We start from the raw sequence: 22,556 nt of genomic DNA on the forward strand, positions 1-22,556 counted from the left end.
CAAAGGATCCACTCCCCGAGCCCAAGGTGCTTAGAGGTTGTAAATGTATTTGAGCTTATATAGCGCACAGCTACCCGCAGTGGGTTTCCCGGCGCTTGCTTAGGGAACCCGTCCTGGTATTCCCCTGTGAGATAGCCCCGGCAGGGTATCCACAAGGTGAAAGCCAGGCATCCCGCCGCGAGGGGCCGTCGTGGAGATTAAGCAAGCTATTGCCCAGAGTCGCAGAGTGTGAACCCGTGAGTCGAGAAGGCACCGGAGCGAGAATTATCGAGTCCGTGGAATTTTTAACCCAAGACCCGCCGAGGCGGGGCATTGAACCCTGGTCCAGGGCCGATCTCAGCTTCCGGGTCTGCCGCCTCTAACCCCTGAGCCACACTTCTCCACAGGTTGACTGTAATTGTACTCTTTCAAAGGTTTGCCAATTTACTTGTGTAATGATCCACGACTGAGACATTTACCTGAAGCCACTTGTGTTACAATCCTCGGCTTTGGGGAAGGAATAATAACAGTCTTGGACCGGTTCTTGCACATTTAAAGCTTTTACATTGCTAATAATACTCGAATTACTGTAATGGGCGATGGGAATAGCACAGATGACGGCCTGAGCAGTGGGGTTGGAGAGACAGCCACATTGCCAGCTGCTGCGGGTGCATTTTGGGCCTAATTCTAGGGTTTCTAGATCACCGAACCATTTTGGTCAGAAGACATAAAAATTACATTTTTAAGGGGGAAAGTGCAAGTTTAAAAGAAAATGCTGGTCTGTCGCAGGGCAATAGTCCCTTAGTGCTTGAAATGGGAAAATAGAAGTGCAGATATATTTTACTGGAGTATCTACTTGCTTCTGATAAGTGCAGGCACTCGCCTATTAAAAGTACTGCCCCTCTGCTGAGAAGCACGCGTACTCTACCTCTCAAAATAAATAAGTGCAGGTGCTCCGTACCTGACAGTACCGGCCAATTTAAAGGACTGCTCTTAGATACGTACAACACAGCTAAGTGGGAACCGAGCATGGATTCTACCGGTAAGGAAGCTGTTGAATGTTGTGTGTGTTGTGAATGTCTATCTGACATGTGTCTTTAGTAGTCCATGCCTTAGAGTTGTGTACTCGCCTGAGTATTGACTTCGGGGCAGATTTACAAGCTCCTTGCGCCACTTTTGCGTCACTTTTCCCATGTTAAAAATGACGCAAAAGTGGCGCAAGGGCATTGTAAATAAGCCCCTTAGTGTCACTAGTGTGCTTATGCTAATGTCCCCGTTGCAATGCATAGTCTGAGGGTGGAAGTTTTTGCTGTGGTGTTGAGGAGCAGAGGCGGCGAGGTCGATGCACACTGAATATATGTATCATGCCCTCCTTGAAGTGCTTATCTTTGTATTCACCACTGCCGATGTGCTCACCAGCGGCGGCACGTCATCAGGAGCTGCTACACACTTCCTTCACTGTGCCATTTTAAGGCTTAATCAGTCAGAGCTCCTTGACGGAAAACCTGAAAAATGGACACCTCCCTTATGAATTCAATTCTGCAGGTCCACAGCTGAGCTATCCTAAAACATACGTTATGCACACGCAACGCTCGCAATCCTGAGTTTCTCAGCAACACTTAAATATTTTGTGTGCACATTGGCAGTAAAAACAAGCATTGGCATAGCCAATAGGACTCGCCTGTGGGACCTTAAAAGTGTTTAGTTATGCAGCACAATATCCTTGGTGCAACAACATCAACTGTTGCATGGCTAAACATAAGGTTCCCAAAGGCGAGACCTATTGGCTATGCCAATGCTTGTTGAGGTTTTACTTCTAGCTTTGGAAATTTCCAAGGTAAGGCTGCCTTTGTTCCCGGCCATGTATGAATGTGAGTTCACTCCGGTAGAATGTTAGGTCAGTGTGTTCTGCTATGGAATGTCTGCTTAGGAGAGGTAAGGACTGGAGTGAGGACTCCTCTTCCTCTTTGAGTAAGAAATGGAACAAAGAAGCAGATGACCCTGTCGGGATGCAAGTGGAAGAAAGCAGTACCAAAAACAACAATCATCTAAAATGAATTGCACAGCTCGAGACCAACAAAGAATCTGTCATACTATCTTTATTTGCACACCTTCAGGAATCATTTAAACAGAGCATCTTTACAAACAGTCATATGTTGTGGTTACAATACATGTATTGAACGGAGCTTGCTTAGCTGGTTGGTCTGAAGGATATTTAACAAAGTCCCTGATGGGTGGACCTTTCCCAGGGCCTGGAAGACTTCCAGTGGGTATCGGTTTTACATTTCGCACAACTACAAACCATGAAAAAAATGTATGCACCTGAGGCTGTGGATCCCAAAGGAACTGTGATTTTTAGGGACATCAGATCTCAACTCACTGTTGCCCCTGAAGGGGCAATAGGCCTTGTTGATTCTAGACCACATTAGAGATTGCCTTTCATGATGCAACCCAAGACCGACTAGCCCTCTGGGGCCACAGCCCTATTGGGAATTCTCCCCTTAAGGTTAAGTCGCTTTGGCAGATGATGGCTGATGAAGACTTTTTTAAATGACAGCCAGGACCACGTGGGCGAGTTGGATCGAGCCCCATGGTGCCTATCGGTAGAGCGACACAGGGAGCTGTCTGCATTAAGGTCCTGCAAACAGCATTGTCCCTCACCCGTAATTCCAGCGATTCACTTTAAAGTGCTTTTAATAATTTCTTAACGTGCCACAAGCACTTTTTTTTAAACCCATTCAGTCTCTTTCCTTGGCCTCCCCTATACCTCTCACCCCCTGCTGCCGCACATAAACACCACCCCAACCCCCCAAACAAACAACTTGGCACTGTGTGACAAACCCGAGCTGTGAGTGATTTAGGTGAGGGGGTACAGAGATATTGCTGTTCAATGGCCTGTCACTACTTTTATCTAACCTGCCAGGAACTAAACTGTGAACACAAAAGCCCCACTGAAGCCTCATGTATTTACCAGTAGCACTGAGGACACCAAAATGCTCCCGCCCATGGCCCTTATCCTAGCAAAGGCCCACAACTGATAGTGAGGCCTGAGTGAGGATCTGCGGATTCCGTGAAGATCAGCCCCCAGGCCCTTTCATGGCCTCGCCCCTCACCCCTCAGACTCTAGTCTTGTAATGCTGTTTTTCATCACTTTCTGTATTTCTTGGGATTCAGAGTACAAAAGTGCTCTGGAATGGCTGAAAGCGGTAATACTGGTCTAAATGACTGGATAGTTTCTAAAAATACAGTTTATTTAAGCACCTTTTGTTAGGGCAATAGTCATATGCCCATAAGGAACCCAGGACTATGAAAGACTCAAACTATTTTTTAAGATTAACTATGAGGTGGCACAACCTGCTTATCAAACAGTATCTTCGGGCCTGTCGAATAACCCAGCTCTTATCGACCAGTGACTCACCAGGAGGAATCTTGAGTTAGAAAATTGGGTATCTAGTGAAGGTGACCAGATTTTGGAAAAGAAAAGCCAGGACATTCCCAAACATGGAGGTAGGACTACAATTGTGCATCGCCCGAGGTGCACAGAATGACATAGTTGACAGCACTCACAAACATTCAAAACAGACATTGGGCACTAAGCATTGTTAACTGCTAGTTTTTACACAGAGTGTCACCTGAGTTAATACTTTGTTTTCTGCAAGGAGCTTTTAACTAATCTTGCAGTGGGAACGATGACAGCTTGCCTCTCTCTGTCTTTGTTCAGTCGACCCTGATACATGGGAGATATGCTAACTCTACTGAAATTTGCAGGCAAATGATGTAAAAACTGGACTGTCGCTACCAATCCCGACCTCCTGGCCCCGTAGGTTCATTGAGCTGGACATGGTGCTTAGGACCAGCAAGGGCAGGTGAGAGAAGTCTTGGAGGCCGTGCAGAACGTAAAGTGTCTGGGATGCCTAGCAGAGGTGTAAGGGCTCAAGGGGCAGACGGGGAGGTTGAAAGAAGGAGGAAGTTCTTGGGGAAAGAATAATGCGCTCTGATTGGTAGGGCATTGTCTTAGAGACAATGGATTCATTTGTTTATTGCTGGGGAGGTGTAGAGATATGTATCGCTTTGGCCTTATGGATTGATATATGCATGCGAGGAACAAAAGCCCAAATATGGAGTTTTGTGAATGTCAGGATTCCACAGTTCCGAAGGAGATGACGATCTGCAAAAACACACCTGAGAAGATGCCGTAAGGAAAGGGGACCAAGGTGACCCAATCAGAGGCATTTTCAAATGTGCCATATTTGTAAAATAATATGAATACAGCGTTAAGTCAGGCCAGGTTGCATGTACGCACTTGCATCAACGGCTCAAATGAATCACAGCGCACAACTGGAACAGTCGGAGTATTTGAGGATTCAGACATCAGGACATTTTAGGCAAGGGAAATCGAAAAAAAGAAAATTAATTTAGAAAAAAAAATAAGTCTGACGATTTTAAATTAAGTGTGCAGTATGTATTCGGCAAAGTCCTGACAGGATTCAGAGGTGGACATACAACTGCAGTAGTGTGCAGTTTAAACTACATTTATGATAAATGCATGTCAAACATGCATTTAAATTTCCCTATGCTGTTACCAGAAAAAAACAGATATATGTTACCCTCAATTTCTTCCTACTCCATTTTCTATGTTGAGGAAGGAGATCATTTCATTTTTCTGTCTCCTACAGTTTGTGCTCAATTGTAGTCCTACTTCTAGTGCTAAGGAAGGACCTGTTTCTTTTTTTTAAAAACATTTGTCCATCCTATCTTTTAATAAATATGTAAATACATTATTTAAGTTCCAAGCTCTGGGAAGGCCCCCCATTCGCTGCTACAAGCATAGTGTAAGACAGACATGGAAGAGAGCACACCTAAACAGCATATACAGTGACACTCGATTTTCAAATGCAAACATTGCACATCACCTTCCTTTTTATACAAACGGAAAAAATACAAAATTAGAGTGTAATTTTGCAACCAAAGTAGTACAAATAATGCAATTCTCTTTACTTGTTTGTATGAAAAGCAGCATTTTTTTCTTAGCAGCAAAGTGCAGGTTACGCGCATGCGCACTTTGAATATTTGCAGCAGCAGCAACTGTAATATTGCACAGCATCGACTCTTGGAAGACAATAGATTTCTGTTATAGATTCTATGTGTCTCGTAAGCCTATTGGCTAATGGCTTTCAAAAAGCAGCTAATCAAGCAGTTTATTCTATGCTCTAAGATAGGGGAAGGAAGCACTTTAAGGGCACTACCATATATATCAGGTTTCATACTCCGATTTTGTTTCTCAAAAGATGCTCTTTGCAGCATGTAAGTGAAATAGATGGGCAGCTGATAGGTTCTTTTAGTAGGCAGGTACGAAGTAAGGGAGTGATTCTGGCCTTGCGAAAAACGCTAGGAAATGAGGTCAATGGAAACAGACTCCGCTCTGTTACATTCGGTAGGCATTTTGGAGGATGTACCAGTGGTTAATTTGAGCCAGTGGTTTCCTAAGCTCAGCACCAGCACTTAATCATCAACACCAGTGATTATAGCACAAACTCGACCCAAAGTTATTGGAGCACTTTTCATGAGCACCAAATAAGGACACACTCATTTTTGATAAGCACGGGGAGATTAAGTGATTTTCCCAGAATCACAGTATGTTGAGCCTACACTGAGGCTCAAACACTGGTTCCCCAGCTCCAAAGTTAGCAGTTCTGGCCGTTACGCCACATCCTCTCCAAACTTGTAGGGTTTTATGGTTAATAGTTAGTTCTGTTATAGGCGGCGGTAATAGGAGCAAGCTGGTGCAAGCTGGCACTTGATGAGAACCCCAGCGCTTATTTCTTAACAAATGAACCACTGGGACGTACTACACCATTTCTCTTCCTTGTCCGTGATATAACTGCATACATTTGTTTTAGTTTACTTCAGAATTACATTTTCCTTCAACTTGACATTCAACCTAGCATAGAAAGCTTAGCAAGCTGTGACCTAACATATGTGCTAAAATCTAGAAATCTTTTGGGCAGTTTTGTTTGCAGATCTTTATATCGGGGGAGAAGGGCAAGGTATAGGTGCATGCTCAGGTGAGGTTACCTCAGCAATATGCATGCACTTCACTCAGCTGATGACGTATAGCAATCAAACATTCAGACATAAATATAGTCTGCCAGGCCCAGGGCCGGTAATACCGCAACAAGGCCCGTAACCAATCGCACACCTCCCTCTCATGCATGCTTCTCAACACCCACTCACGGAGCAAATACACAACAGAGATTTGGGACCTGTCGCCCCAGACCTCCTGTTCCTCACAGCACCAGACATCACCACTGCCGTCCCCGGCAAATAGATCATCAGACAAGAACACCAACATCAGGCCAAGGGAGGAATCACTATCATCTTCAAAAACATTATCAGCAGCACCACTTCCAATGATACCAAAACCTAACACATGGAGCACCTGAACTTAAATTTCAAATCACACCCAAATTTCTCCTTTGTGGTACCCTGGTCTACAGGCCTCCAGGACCCGCACCAACTTCACCAGCAATACCACAGACTATGTTGGCTCATTAATCATCAATTCCAGCCCCTTCATCCTTTGAGGGCCTGAACGACCCCAACTCAATCAACCTCGGACTCACCCAGCACACGTCGGACCCCACCCATGCCACCAGGCACATCCTGGATCCCATTTTCACCACATCCAACAACATCACGATCAACAAACCTGCACCCATCCCCTGGGCCAACGATACCCAAGTCAGTTTCAACGTCAACCACCTCAAGCCCGGCCAGCTGCTGGTGGAAGAACATAAGCAGAGGAGGATTGGCCTTCCGCCCTCTCCAAGCACCACTCCCAGCATATCAGCAACCTAGCAAATGACAGAAAAAGAACGTCAATGGCTGGATCACTGCCTTCGCTGACACCCTGGCCCGTCACAAGCAATGCCAAACAGCAAGAACATGAACTTAGGCCAGCTGATAACTAGAAAAACTCAGGACGACCTACTGGCACGGCAGGCAAATGGAACGCAGGTGGATCACGAGACAGGAAGCAATGATGTCTTCAGATCTTCTCCTACATCACATCCTGCTCCTATCTTCTTGAGTTTTGCAAGAAGCTGAAAACTTGATATTTTGAGTAAGCCTTGTACCCGCTCCTGTGGCGAGCCTTACACATGCACACTGCTCCAGGATACCATCTGGCTAATATAAATACACATAACATAAGAGGTGGGGGAAGCTGAGGCTCTTTGCCCCAGGCCCCACTCAAACCCTGGCCCGACATTGCCACTGCTAAAACTATTCACATACAATAAAAGAGTCATAGCATGTTTTTGTGACATATTCTTGATAAGGCGGGAACCCTCGGCTTCCACTAGGTGTGTCCATAGAGTCAGAGAGAGGGCCCCCATCATGTTTGTGACCTGAGCCCCATGGAAGCCCCTGAGAAAGCTGGCGAAGCTCATCCAGAATACCCATTTCCCAGCTAATTCTGATAGAGACCCATCATGGTCTCCAGCTTTGCCCTTGTTTATTTCATATAATAAATGTCCTGTGTATCCTCTTATATGAGTACTCTTCTACTGACCTACACGCGGGCCTCAGTCGGCTTGTTCTATAATCGGATGATTCGCAACAAGAAATCTGGTGTGCCTGGTAGGTTGCAGCTTGCTTAACTCTCAAAACAGTGGTTTTAAAAGGATGCAATGTCGAGTTGATCAGAAATGCAGTTTTTACAGAGTTGATGGAAAGACTAAATGTGAAGCACTATTTTCATGGGTTGTAGACTGGGGAAAAGAGATGAAAATGACAGTTCGCCTGTATGGCATGGACAGTTTACAGTATATCATTTTTGAACGGTTAACGTACTCATACTTCATGACCTTAGCCAGGCTACACACAAGACTAGGGCGTGACCGGCCAGATAGGCAAGATCAGTTAAGAGGACTTCAAGGTAACTATTTGGAGAAGTTATTTTTTTTCCTTTTTTATTTTTGTATTAAAAATAATTAAAGTAAGTCACAGTTTTGCAGACTCTCGACAGACATATGGCTGTCCTTTCATGCCACTCAACTTCTTGCAATGAAAGGAAAATAAGAGCCTCTTCACATGTAGGAAGCTTTAAGATCTGAGGGCTCTGAGGGTGCATGGGTGGTTGGCTGATGGAGCAGCTTTTGCAAACATGCCTGCTGTTTTTGTTAGACTCTATTACATACACCATTGTTTTCGTTTACCTACAGAATCAAGAAAGGGTGACTTGATAAGGAAATATAATTGCATTAAGTGTACGCTTGAAAATGTGAATTCTTAACACTTGTATCTCTGTTCTTAGGTAGGTTAGGCCTCCTCCTTCAGCTGCTTGCCATTTTGTTCTAGAAAGTTCTACACGAAACAGTGGCAAATGTAGCTTTCTGTGCCGGTTTAATTCTAGTTGTTGCTCTCTATCGTCTCATACATTTTAATGGAGTCCAACAGCTGGAAATGATTTATTTTTTTGGTGACTATCATTGTTTATTACAAATTCCTCCCAACGGTGGCACAGTAGAAGGTTGAGATGGCTGATTGCTTTCTTAGTAGCTCTTAATTGCAGTCTCACCTTCTTTGCTTTTATATCCTTGTCTAGAGTGTTCTAACTTCTAAGACCGTATCTGGGTTAGCAGCTAGAAGTTATTGCCTGGACTACAGAGCAATAAATACTGTTATATACCCGCTTCCACATTTACGGGCTTGAGCGGGTAATTAACAGCTGTTATTGCTCCACGGCAAAGGGAAACAAGATTACTAGAACCTTAACTTCGCAGACCAACTTTATTACAAAAAAGATATACGTTTTGGCAAACCCAATAGGCCTAGCGTTGGCCAGCAACCTTTGTCAATGCTTGTTTTGTCTTGTTAAGGTTTTTACAAAACTTTATTCTGAGGAAGCTACCAGGACCTCAACTAGCTAAAAAAAATTATTGCCTAAAAGCAGAAATATATTTTTGTTTCAAAAAGCACACATTGCCATAGTAGTCCCTTGCACGTGAGGGACATACTTAGTGTCTGGATGTGCTTCCTGTTAGTGGCCAAAGGGGGCTCAGAACCTCATGCTATGCTATATGCTGTACTGGGCGGGAGCTACATGTGAATGACACAGTATCAGACCAATGGATGTAAAGGTCTGGCTAGACACCTCTAAAAGTAAGTATATTATACCTATAACGTTATTAGATTCAAAATGTACCGGCTGACGCTAGATCTAATGAAGAACCTCCAGCAATGCCCTCTGTGACATCAGAAACACCATTTGCAAACCAGGTCCCTGACTCCTTCAAAACGCCTGCCTCTGCCTTCCGGAGAAACAACTCTGTCTCCACTCTTTTTCTGCTCTGGAAAAACCTACACAACATCTCCACCGGTGCATAAAGCAGCCACTGTGCTCTCTTAGACAGTCACTGTGGTCCACCCCCATCATTCTACATACAATGCACAATGTGGTGCTGAGGAGCATTACCGAATGAAGTGAAACACATAGAAAGAGGCCATTGGAGATTGGCACACACTGGGGCAGGGTTAAAGATGGAAGCCCACCAACAGGCCACAGGAACTCTGGCAGTCTCAGAATGGTTCCTCAGAGGGTCTACACCAGAAGTTATCACCACCAAAAGCCAGATTGGATATCTTGATTTTAATAGTCTACTGCAGTGTCGAATGGCCATTAAAGCAGGGACCGTGCTGCATGCGTAGTCCATGTCAGGAAGCCTTGGATGTACTGAGGTGGATCAATAACTTTTTGCCTTCACAAGCCACAAATCTTGAAGAATTAACGCTGATTGCTGTAACAAGATGGTAAGAAACTTTGAAAGATGAGTGAGTTCCTACAATGATTGATGGATGGCTTAATGTAGTTTTAAATATAGATGTAATCACTTGTGCCTACGTATGGGACGAAGAGAACAATAACACTCTCCACATAGCACTACATAATGAAAGGACTTTTATAAGCCCATCAAGCATCCAGAAGACCCAATATGTTCTAAGTGAGATTTCAGGGGTGACTTTTAAAGGAGACATCTTAGAAGCCATTGTTTAGTTTGGGTGACAAAGAATTTGGCTGACGCCTACCTTGATATTGGTGTCTGATGCAAATGACAAAAGACACAGATTAGTCAGAGTATGGGTAGCAGAGCAGACTATAGCACCATTTGTGATTCCTACAAGAATATAGCAGCGTAGGACCAAAGAGGCAGTTAGAAGGTTCTTGAATTGGCAGTACTTCTATGTATCAGTGCAATAGATTTCACACTTTCACTGTTGTGAATAAAATCAAAGGCATGCTACCATAACCAAAACACACAGGAGCTGTAAGAAACAGGTGTGCTTTTGGTGTATTAAAGGGCCGTCCCGCATTGGCAGCCATTTTGTTTGGCAGACTCGCAAATCAGGCAGTGGAATGACAAGCAGCAAGACCCAACTTGACACATGTTGCGCTCATTTTCTGGGTCCAGCTATGGCTGTCTGAAGAAACATTCTATATCTGGATTCTCTTCAGCAGGCCGGTTTGCTTGCTTACTTGCTTGCTTGTTGCTAGCTTCCGCTACTTCTGCTGCATTGTTTTGTTTCTCTGTACTTGGTATTCCCACAAAGAATGCAGGACCACTTCGCTTTTTGCGGCCTGCCAAAGACAGCCCTATATCATATTACATCAATAAAATCCACCTTCTTTTGTTTAATGCTTACTCAGAATCATTGATAGGGTTTTGTTTTTGCACATATATGGAATACAGACAGTTGTGCGCTTTATACATATTTTTAGCTAATAATCCACAGCTTTCTGCTTATTATCAGGCTACAACGGCATGTGCCTAGTGCACCAGAACAGACCCACACTTTCTGACTACCTGGCAACATCACTTCCTGTTCTGCTTTGCAGGCTGCGAGCCCCGTGCACCAATGCAAGGTCCAGCTCATTAAACCGATTGCCCTTGCTGCTTTCTGCCGGTCAGACAGGAACATTAAATGAGAATTTAATGTCCTAACAGCCCTTCAAATTGAACGTGGCATACACTTCTGTCAAAATAAGATATTTTTGCGACATTAGTGTTCAGCTTTTCCGCATTTCTTAACAGCAGATTGCATTGACTAGCCTTGGTTCCTGAGCACTTTATCCGACATTTCCTCTCTCTCAGAGGCTCAGTCCCTCGTTTGTAGTGTTTGTATCTGCCTTGTACCTCGGAAAATCAAACTTTATGCAATACATTTGAATTGGGATTTGTAAATTAGTACCTGCCCTTCAGAACCAAAAACCACTCTTACTAATAATGTAGGGAGGTGGGTGAATTAATCAGAGTCGTTTTAATGCATGGGCAAAGTGGGGAATTGACAGGGCTTCCACCTTCCAAGGGCCCCCTGGGAAAATTACCTTTTTCTCTTTATCTCACCTCATCTATTTCATTATCTGAAAACACTCTTTATCTTTCTACCTTTACCTCTCACTCTTCCTCTCTCTATCCTTTGTCATTCTAAGGATTTTTGTGACCCCCAGGTAAGAAGTATTTCATCCGTTTTTTAGGACCCCCATTTGTGAAAGGGTAATTCAATATTGTTTGGCATTATGTGTGCTGTAATTAGCATAAAATGTGTAGTAAAATACAAAGTTGTTCTGAACGGGGGTGCTAAAATATATCTTGCCCATGGCCCCAAAAATCTTTAACATAACACTGAAATTAATAGCACATACTTGTACCATTTCTTGGTCTTTACAAGTGGCGAAGTCATACTATTTTTAGCGATTTGGTATATAGTCATACAATTGCATTACAGGAGAAAATAAGTGATAAAATGATAATGGGCCAACAAACCAAATGCTTCATTCTGTCAGGGGTTTGTTATTTGGCAGCTTCCGTTACTGTTTGATCCAGTCTTTTGCTCGCCCCAGAAAAACTGGAAGGCATTTTTGTTCGCTTTTCATCCGCTGGTCTGCACCCAAGACTGTGAGGATCCTACTGAGCCCCCACACAGAAAGCAATTTGAGTCACACCGCCCTCTTGTGAAAAGAAATCTTCCTGCAGCATTTTGCCAAGGTGTCGGTGCAGGGTGCTGAGCGGCCTTTGTCCTTTGTGTTTATTCTGGTTTGGCCTCCTCCTCGATTTGCGGTAGTTCAGCTTCTTTTCGCACGGGCAGGGGCTTGACGGTGCTAGTGTAGTCTATGGCTTTGGGTTCATTTGTGTGGTACGAGCCCTTATAGCGGTGGAAGTACAGGTAGAGCATAACAATGAGCGCGATGAGTAGAAGCAGGAGCAATATCACCACAACTGTTGAGGAGAGCGAGAGAGAAAAACATGGTGAGAATACTCTTGTGAGAGCCTGGTGCGATGTTACACTTTGCTCTACATGAAAATATGCCCATTAACTGCAATCAAAACCCTGTCATTAATACCTTTACACTAGCTGATAGGTTTCTCTCCATCATCTTTTACTTTGTCTGCATCATGAAGCAAGGTCTTCAAAATCCATATGCAAATTTGACTTGACAGTACCTGGAAGCTGCAGTCCAGCCTGAATTACTAAGCCGCATCCCCTCTTACGAGATTACAAGTCGGCAAATGGAATGGGTGCCATGAAGTTGAATTTCCACTTCCAGTGGTTAAGAAGCATGGTCACAGGTATTTCTATCTATCACATATTAGTCATCTTGGTGAGCTAAAGGTAACCCCAGATTTGGGCGTCGATCTCACTGTACCTATGAACTGAAACTAGACCACACAGGTGAGATTGAATAAGGCTGAAGTGCACCTAAGATTGCTTGTGGCCCCATGCCGAGGAGGATCTGCCTTGTAATTTAGACTAGACCTATCCTTTTGGTCGGGCCTCCTTCTTTAATGGTGCACACACAGGTTAAAAACATTGGAATGGAATGTAACCTAATTGATTTCACAATGGCTACAATTGTGTTGGTGCAACCGTTTCATCCCTCATGTTTTGTCGTCTTACCTGTAAAGAGCCGTACATAATTGACTAAAGGACTTCGATTCACCAAAATATACATCATTGATCATTACAGGACACCATCAAGCATTCTAAGGCAGTGTAGAGGTCCATGCGTCATGACTCGAAAGTGTAATCTTGATCAGTTGAAATAAGGTTGCCTTGTGATAGTTCTTTCTATGTGTCACTGAGGCTGATTGTTAGAAGAGCAGCCTACAGAGTAATCAGGTGATTTCTTAAAATAATTGTATCACTGAAAGCCCAGTGGAGCTGGGGTAGAGTCAAACAAATGTTGCAATAGCCCAAAAAATGGAAATTGCTCATGATTGTTAGTCGTCTCAACTTTGATATATTATGAATCGCTTTAGACTTTACATACCTGCGATAATGATTATTAGGCTGTCATCATGAATGTAACGGAACTCTGCAGAATAAAGGAAATGGTATAAGAATACATCAAATGTGTCATATGTTGCATTTCAGCTGCTATGAAAAGTACCATTGCGTTGGTTTGTACAAGCTTGTTGAGAGTCAACATTGTGCAAAGCAAATGCTGCTAAGGTACCTGATCAGAATTATATATATAAACAGTGTTAAGCAATAAGGATTGGAATCCAAACTTTGAAGAATTCCACTCCTTCTTCGAGATGTCCTTGTGTAGACAAAAGTTGGATATTGGTGCTGCAAAGTAACCTTAAGTTGAGAATGTCAGAGCTATACGAAACCCCAAATCAAAATAAATACATTACATTTTCTTCTCCTATTATCTTCAAATGGCATAACTTGGTCAACCATTATTTCGTGGAAGAAGCCGAAGCAATACATTCAGCCTGTCCCGCAGAATAATATTTCTTAGTGTCCGATACAACCCTTGTCAGAGTGTAATCCAAATACAGGGCTACAGAGAGTAGCTTCAATGAACACACAACATTTAATGAGTAAACCTTAGTCAAACATAGACAAAGGCAGAAGATTGGGGCCTTAGGCCCAGCGGGCTGTCCAAGAGCTCAGGTTTTCCACCATTCACTCCTTCGCTTTCTTACTAAAAGTCTCTGACCAAGCAACAGTCCTGCAAATCCTAGCCCAACTCAGAAGTCCACACACCTTACTTCCTCCCTTGCCCCATTCCTGACATCTTCTATCAGCAACATTCCTCTCTAGAGAAGCATTTCCTATTCTATAACACTTTGTGGTCATCCTCCATGTGAAACATCCTTTACCACGCATCAATTACAATGCATTATGTTACATCACAGTTTTGACTACGCAAGACGCTATATCGACTTGCACTGGAGGGCGCTCTAGACTAAGGAATAGTGTAAATTACTATTCCAACACCTTCCCTACTGTACGTAGACTGGAGTTGGAATAGTAATTCGCACTGTCCCTAAGACCAGTACCCTCCAGCGCAAGTCGATGTAATGATTTGCATTGTCAGGGCCACGATGTAACATACCGCGTTGTAATAGAACGCGTTGTATCGTCATACATCCCCCTCCATACTAAAACACCCTATCTCATCCCTGCTGACCCGACCAAATACCGCCCCATTACTTGCCACATCTGAACATCTAAAATATAGGAAAAGGCAGTAGCCTCCTAACCACAAACCAAACTTAAATCCAACCACACTTTTTACTCCTACCAGTTAGGTTTTCACCCTAAACACTGGACAACAACTGCCCAACTGAATGTAAAGGAAAACATTCTGCAATTATCAGACAAGGAATTGCTACACATCCTCATTGCTGCCTTTGACAGGTTGCCCTTAACATTCTACTACGTCTTATCCAATCAGCAGCCAGTGTTTCTGACCATTTTCTGCTTTGGATCAAATATTTCCTCAAGGATCGTTCTAAGTAGTTAGCTGCGCAGAGTTCTCTTTCCTGTCAGTCTGTAATGTAAATACCCCCCCTCCTCTTGAAAATTTATATAAGTCCTCCTCTAGACCTTGTTCTTTCCATCCATCTACATTTCCACTCTTGTGTTGAAGACACTCAAGTTTAACCGCATGCGCGCTAGTGGGTTTTCTCGCTGCGCGCTGAAGATTCGAAATTCGCGGGTTACGTGACAAAGCCAGCTCGTCATGCGCGCAGCGCAGGTAACGCCCATGACGAGCTGGCTTTGTCATCCGCATCGAAGGGGTTAAGAGTGAAAGATACCAAGAACTAATCTGATAATGTATCCAGTGGTCTCAAATCACCTGCAACACAGATGAGCCAACCCAGCCTACAACCCAATGGCTCCAAGACCAACATCCTGGTCCTAGGATCCTCTCAACCTCCTGAATCAATTCGGCATGAGAGACACGCACCACTTTTTTTCAAAGAGATGATGCGTATTAAAAATAGTGAGAGAAACTAGAGCACATTCTGGGATTCAAACATCACCCCCAAATTGGAGTAGTGGTTAAATGAACCTGTCATCAAAAAAGGGTGCTCAAAAACACCTCACATTTATCCCCACAACTCAACACACCCCTGTAGTGGGCACTGTTGTAATCTCCATACTGGACTACTGCACCACTCTAAATTATGGTTTGCCAGCCTTTAAAGTCAATAAACAAAAATCACAAAACTCTGTCTCATACATGGCCTGAGGATAGCCCAATATATCACTCACCAATGTAGAAACCTCCACTGCTACCAATCAAAGACAGAATCGCCTTCAAGATCCGCTGTATCACCTACAAAGGCCTCAAAGGCTCAGCCCTGACTTACCTTCATGATAAAATAAATAAAAACAAAATGCAACCTCCAGGCCCCTACTGCCTAACAACCTCAAAAGACTGATGCTTTTCATTTGCTTGGTCTTAGTTGTGACACAGCCTCCCTGTCCACCTGAAATACACTGACAATCACCTCACTTTCAGGAAACAGTTGAAAACATGTTCTAAGTCTTTAGGCTCCGCCTGCTCCCACCTTTTTCATTTCTTTCAAACCTCGAGGCAATTTAGATATATGTGTGACAGAAGGCTGAATAAATAAAACGTAATAAACGTTCTGTCATATTGCCATGGGGAAATCTCTTCATCTAAACATACAGATGTCCAGTCATTTGATGAGGGAGTGAGAGTGCAGGCACACACAGCGTTTGTGACAAGACCATACAGAGACCCTTGTTCTTACCTGGACCAGTATACCAAGGATCCAGCTCTGGAGGGGTACCCACAATGGTCATCGGCATGGACCCACAGTTGGACTCCACCAGATCTCCTTTTACCCGAATGTTCCCTGAGAGGTTGGAGGGCCGGAACAACACTTTGAGTGGGGCGATATTATTGAACTGCACGCCGGCCAGGCAGCCTGAGAAACCAGGGGAGCTGTACTTCTGTGCCTCCCTGTCAATCGAGCCGGTTTCTGAAGAAAAAAAGTATATGCAGAAAAAATCACAACTTGCTCATTTCTATTGAGCTAATTTTTATCTGCACCACATGAATTTCAGCCGAGTTTATCTATAGCACGAGTTGCTGCAGTCTCCATCTGGTCACACATTTCAAGATATAGTATTAGGTCACAATCTTTACTTTACAGTTTTCAATTTTTATGAACATTGAGGAGAACCTAAAGTGTAAAGAGCTAAAACAGTGTGGGTATTGATGGTTCTGTCATGGTTCCTGTTCTAGTTAAAAAATCTATCTCATCTACTAAAAATTGGAAACTATCAAACCACAGGCCTCTTTCAAAAGGAGTACCTCAAGGTTCGGTACATGCGCCCTCTCCCTTTGACAAACCTTTTGGAACAACAACTCATCTCACATGATCTTTCTGTTAATTATATTTGGCTTTACCTATAAAGCTCCTACCATGAACATATATTTCTTATAGTCTAACCATTATGTTCAACAGAATACAACTGTGGATGGCCCAGTGGTTAATTTGTAAAAAATAAGTGCTGAGGCTCTCGTCAGGAGGCAGCTTGTACCAGCCCATTTCTCATGTTACCACGACCTAAAACAGAACCAGCAACCACTAACCACGAAAGTAAGGGGAATGTGGCGTAATGGCCAGCGCTGCCGACTTCTGAGCTGGGGGTGTCAGCTCAACATCCTGTCATTCGGGGCAAATCGCTTAATTGCCCCGTAAATGAATGTGTTCTTCACTGAAAAGCGCCGTTTATGATGATTAAGTGCAGGGGCTGAGTACTGGTATCACTGGCTCACATTAAGCACTGGGATGACCTCTAAATATGTAAATCACAATCCTACCAAACAGAATAGTTGGTGATATCTCTCCTTCTTAGCCAAACACCTGCCAAATCATGACTGGACTACATGCATGTCTTCATTTGCACACCTTTAGTTACTGATTGTGCCAAGTCACCTTTATATTTGACAACAAACTGAAGCATCAAGTTCATATTAATAATCTAGAAATCCGTAGTTTCACCTGAGACTTCTCAAAATGATTAAATTGCTTATAGCACAATCAAATTTAAAAGTGTAGTTCAATTACTAGTACTCTTACGATTAGTCTATGCAATGTTCTTTTCTGAGAAAAAAATCCCAACATTTTACTGCACAACTCACAACAGCCATCCAGATGGCCACAACACTATTTACAGGAAGTAAAAACATTAACCACATTACACCCGTTGTTATGTAACAATAACTTCTAATTGAAGCTAGGATCATCTTTACAATGGCTATGTAACTCACAAGCCATACGTATAGCATTGCCCACCAATAAATCCGACAAATAAACTTGGTTTCAAACCACCCTTTCCCTGCGAAGCTCGGTTTCCCTGTTTCTTGAGGTGCCAACCTTAAAAACTGATGAAGACCCCACTGCAAGGATAGCACTAGTACCTGCGTATTTATGAGGGTCGAAACGTCGACAACCGCCTGTTTTTGAACGTCAACTTCACGCCCTAATGTTTCATTAATTGAACAATGTGGAGTATGCTCCGTTTTGACATTTCAATTGAACTTATGGTCTTGTGTTTTGTACATAATATGTAACTTTGCCAACCAAATGGTCTCTATTGGTTAATTGTACAGTCACTTAAAAATTATTTTTCCCCTCCATCACTATATCCTCACACGATCATGTAATCCCCACCCTCCCTCCCTTCTTGGGGCACTGTTCAACAACCTATTTATTGTTCTAATATTCAGTATATTCAATATACGTTCCCATTGTGAATAAAACAGTTTGGATGGATTCACTGTCTTTGTGATTTATGTTTTCCTCATCATTATTCATTATTTTTGTCCTACTTATACTGGGACCCCTTCCTTTGAATACTTAACTAGCCCAGGTCCCAGTGACTATAGTTGGGTAAACCCCCTATCAATATACAACCTTAAAAACACAGCACACTTTAGTACAATATTTTATGAAAGGTGCACTACGATTTGGAACTTCCTAACACAATCTCTTTAACATTCCCTCATGCTACTCCGCCTTCAAAAAATGACTGAAAATTATCCTGGCTGATGTTACCTTCAGATACCAATTACACTGTGCTTTCTACCTTATCATTCCTCTTTGTGATAAGTAATTATTGTCCAATACCATGAAGAGAAATGGCTTTCCGAAAAGAATACCCTTATCTACAATGTGCTAGTTCCTAAAGTCATAGGCCCTGATTATAGTAGTCGGCGTTGCCCTCGTTTGAGCAGGGGTCGTAATTACGAGTTCTTTGTTGTTTAGCGCAGCCAGTAATCACTGGGGGGCCTTTCACCGCCGGTATGTCACTTTTTCCATATTACATATAACACACTGGCAGCACAAAGGGCTTGTAAAGACGTTTCTAGATTGGATGTTTCTCAGGGGATAATTTTTGTGACTGAATCGCTCAGCGCCAGCCGTGGCTCGTGACGCAGGAGTGTTTTCTCTGGTGATCTCCCCTGGGTCGAAGTGCTATGTATTGGGGTCCCAACCTGCCTTCCATTTTGGGAACCTCCCTTCCACTTTACCTACAGGCTTGGCTTCCCAAGATGGCAATCTGCAACCCAAGTGTAAGGGACAGAGGAATTACCAAGCACAGGTTTTAAAAACTGAGGAAGACTTTGTTATCCTTGGCAGTCACAATTCTCTGAAACTGAAGAAAGACTCCTAACCAATTTTGTAAGGAAGAATTCTACTGTTACTAAAATGTCGGCCATAAATGAACAGTACTTTTTGTGTTCCACTGCCCCAACACTTATATAACACTACAATATCAACTATTGGCTTTATAACTGTAACGAACGAAGGTTTCACTGCCCCCACCCGGTTCTAATCCCTTATGGTTCCTATTAACCCTCCATCTTCAGCCGTCACAGATGTGCATTTCGGCAGAAGTACTTCTAACTGAAAAAAGTTATTGTGAGGCCAATTTTTGACTTTTCCTAATGATCAGATATAATTTGAAGCTCTATCATACACTTAGCGACAACCCCTTCCAGTGTGACGTTCTAACAGAAGACTTCCAGACATAATTCTGTAACTATACTATTCTTGTAACAAACATGTCTCCAGCAAAGCACCCCCACTATCCCCCGGACATTGCTCATGAGTTATAGCCCTAACTCGTGGAGCATCATGTGTCCGATAAATATCTCAAAGAACGCTAAGAAAAATCTCGAACATAAACTACTGAAACTCCACCAGGAAACTCTAATAGCAGATATCTACCACAGCTTGACTCATGACACGAAGAAAACTGACTTTATATTCTATCCGGAACGTCTGGCTAAATGGAAAAACATCTTCCTTCTCCTCCTTCCAGCACTAAAACAATCAAAATTCTGCATGTAATAAAACTGACAACATTCCCCTCCCTTTCTTTTAAAGGGGAAATTGATATATCTATCTATAGCACTGGTAATATACTCATACAAGCCACTGACCCTCACCTCAACATCTTCGATAGACATTTCCGTACATTGGCCACTTCGCTCACAGAACTCGGCCAAACACCTCAATTGCCTCTCTCCCCCGTTACACAACTCATACACGCTGAACTGTCCCACCTTCTGACTCCTAGGAATCCTCCATCTTTATCAGGGACCCACCTAATCACTTCTATCAACTTTACTACCTCCTACAACACCCTACGACACATGCCCTCCATAACGACTTCTCTTGTGCCCTCCCTATCGTGCAACCTATTTAATACTGACCTTGATAAATCACATGCCTTGCCCAGTATCGCGGGCCCCTCTCACAGTCCCACCTCCTCGAATCCTAGAGCTTATACCCATCCTCCTAGTGGTACCCCTACCCTACTCAGACTGACAAGGGACAATCTCAGCTTCCTGCCCCCCTACTCAGAATTGACTGCATATTCTACGACTCTCACCAATGCTCGGTTTTCACCAGACACAACCAACAATCTAGATTCCCCTCCAACACTCACCCAAGACAATTGCCTTCTAGATGGTCACCTCCTGCTCTCACCTCAACGTTCATTTACTATGCAACTAAAGGGGTTCACTGCAATCAGTGCGAAGAGTCACCTATCCCGAGAACATCATCAACGAATTACTCTTCCGACACCCCCTCCTTCACAAGGCAGACCTTAAGCATCTCACCCTGATTAGCTCCAATCCTAGTCTCAATGACACAAACCATCCCCATAATGTAGTGCTCCCCTCTCCCTTTTACACAGATCTCACTGCGTCTACCCCCACACTCAATGCGGGATGCACCTCCAAATTTCTTGCACACATTCTGAACTGAATGGAGCATAAACTCAACTCCCTAGCGACAGAATTAGCGTACCTTAGAATAGACAGGATCTCTTAAACCAGAACACCCCGGCCCACTCTTCCACTTACAATACTTCACCTACAAGTTCTCCGAACTCCTCTACCCCCCTTGGCCTGCCAGTCCCTTTTGCTGGGTGGGCCCATAAGCCTTACTGTGCACACTGCCCTCTCTCCGCTCTGGAATTGAATGCTGTTAGCAAATCCTACCTCCCTAAGATCCAGGTGATTGACCATTTCCCCACCTCCACCATCCCAGTAATAGTGGGCTTAAATAGAACCCATGTAATTCCTAAATCGCCGAGCCCTCCTGCATTAAATATCACCATCCATACCCTTAAATCTGCTAAGGATAATCCAAGTCCTCTTTCTTGCCTGCTCGTCAACTGCAGAACGGCAGCACAACATGCTACTGAGATAGCTGAAACCATCCTCAGTGAGGGAATTGACATTGCTTTCCTTACCAAAACTCGATTGCCATTCTTGACCTACTTACTCCGCCTGGGTACTCCATCAATAGACATGACAGGACTGATAGAACAGGAGGAGGCCTAACCATAATCCAACAAACAGAAAATGCAACTCTCCATTCTAAAGAATGCTGAATGCTCAACCTTTGAATACCTCAGCGTTGAACCTAATGACAAAGGTTGCCACCTATTAAACTGCCTGCTATCTACCGGCTGCCTGGTGATCGCCCACTCTTCGCTGAAGAGCTATCAGACCTAGCGCTATCAGACGTAGCGCACCCTGCATCGCAAAATGCGATGCAGGGTGCGCTACGAAATTCGTTTTATTTATTAAATTGTTTACGTACCTTCAATTATCCATACTCCAGTTTTTAGCACCCCCCCGTCCTGCCCCTCCCCCGCCTCTCCGCCCCACCGAAACTTCCTCCACTGGCCGTGGCTGCCACCATCTCATACTATTCAACATAAACACCATTGTCAAACCTCTTTCGGTCTCAAAAAACAAACCTATGCTGTGGACCAGAAACTTCAAACATGTGTCCCTGCAACTGAACTTGAGTCAAAAATTTGTGTGCAACTTCAACGTCTTTGGCACCCTCAAAACGCAAATGAGCTCACTGCCCACTTCAATAAGACGATAACTGAAGTTCTCAACCAAGCTGTACCGCTCAAACTAAAACAACAAAGATCAATCCAATCTAAATGATGGTTCAACTATGATTTCAACAACGGAAGAAGACAACTTAGACTAGCAGAAAAGACTTGGAGACAAAACCCCACTTCATGACATCTAACTCTCCTTAGAACTGCTAGGCTAGGTTAGCTTACAAGAAGCACATTTACGGAGAAAAATCCTCCTTCTTCCGTATCCAACTTGACCGTGCAAAGAATAGGCCCAGAGACCTCTTTACCATTGTCAAAAGACAAACTTCATCTGCCCCACACAAAATAATTATCTTCAAAGAACGATGTGATGAAATTGCCAGCTTCTTCACAGACAAACTCGCTACAATTGATCAATCCTTCCTTCAAGTCACTGCCCTTCCTCCTCGCTTATTTCGCTTCAAGACATTCCTCTATCCACGACAACTCAGCCACCCGAGCCTTTCAATAATGAATCAACACCAATTGGAACAGAGGACAACCTTTTTAACACTCAATTGAAAAGTAACGCCAATTGGACAAATTTCAAACCCATGACTGTGCTAGAAGTCTTTAATATCAACGCAAAATTAAAGCTGACTTCACACACCAAAGATCCTCTCCCGGCAAAATTAGTACATAACCTAAACCACATCATCGCCCGTGTTGGACAGAAATCATTAATACCTACCTTGCCTCAGGGTGCGTACCGGATTCCCTTCAACTAGGTCAAATCAGACCTATACTCAAAAACCCCACGGCAGACCCTAATGATCCCAACAGCCTTCTACCTATCTCCAACCTCCAGTTTCTTGCTAAAA

General features: G+C 43.5%; 1 protein-coding gene across 1 annotated transcript in view; it reads right to left on the reverse strand.

Annotated features, from left to right (window-relative positions):
• Positions 1 to 2,060: 2,060 nt before the first annotated feature.
• The window catches only part of CNTNAP1 (contactin associated protein 1), a 347,724-nt gene continuing 327,228 nt past the window's right edge, over positions 2,061 to 22,556 (reverse strand). The window contains exons 22-24 of the mRNA XM_086924095.1: positions 16,059 to 16,289; positions 13,310 to 13,354; positions 2,061 to 12,257 (exon numbers count right to left, since the gene is read on the reverse strand). Of these exons, the coding sequence (XP_086780221.1) occupies positions 12,067 to 12,257; positions 13,310 to 13,354; positions 16,059 to 16,289 (467 nt within the window). The 3' untranslated portion in view covers positions 2,061 to 12,066. The remainder of the gene's footprint in view (positions 12,258 to 13,309; positions 13,355 to 16,058; positions 16,290 to 22,556) is intronic.

Source organism: Lissotriton vulgaris, chromosome 5 (genome assembly GCF_964263255.1).
Source record: "Lissotriton vulgaris chromosome 5, aLisVul1.2, whole genome shotgun sequence".
Lineage (NCBI taxonomy): Eukaryota > Metazoa > Chordata > Amphibia > Caudata > Salamandridae > Lissotriton > Lissotriton vulgaris.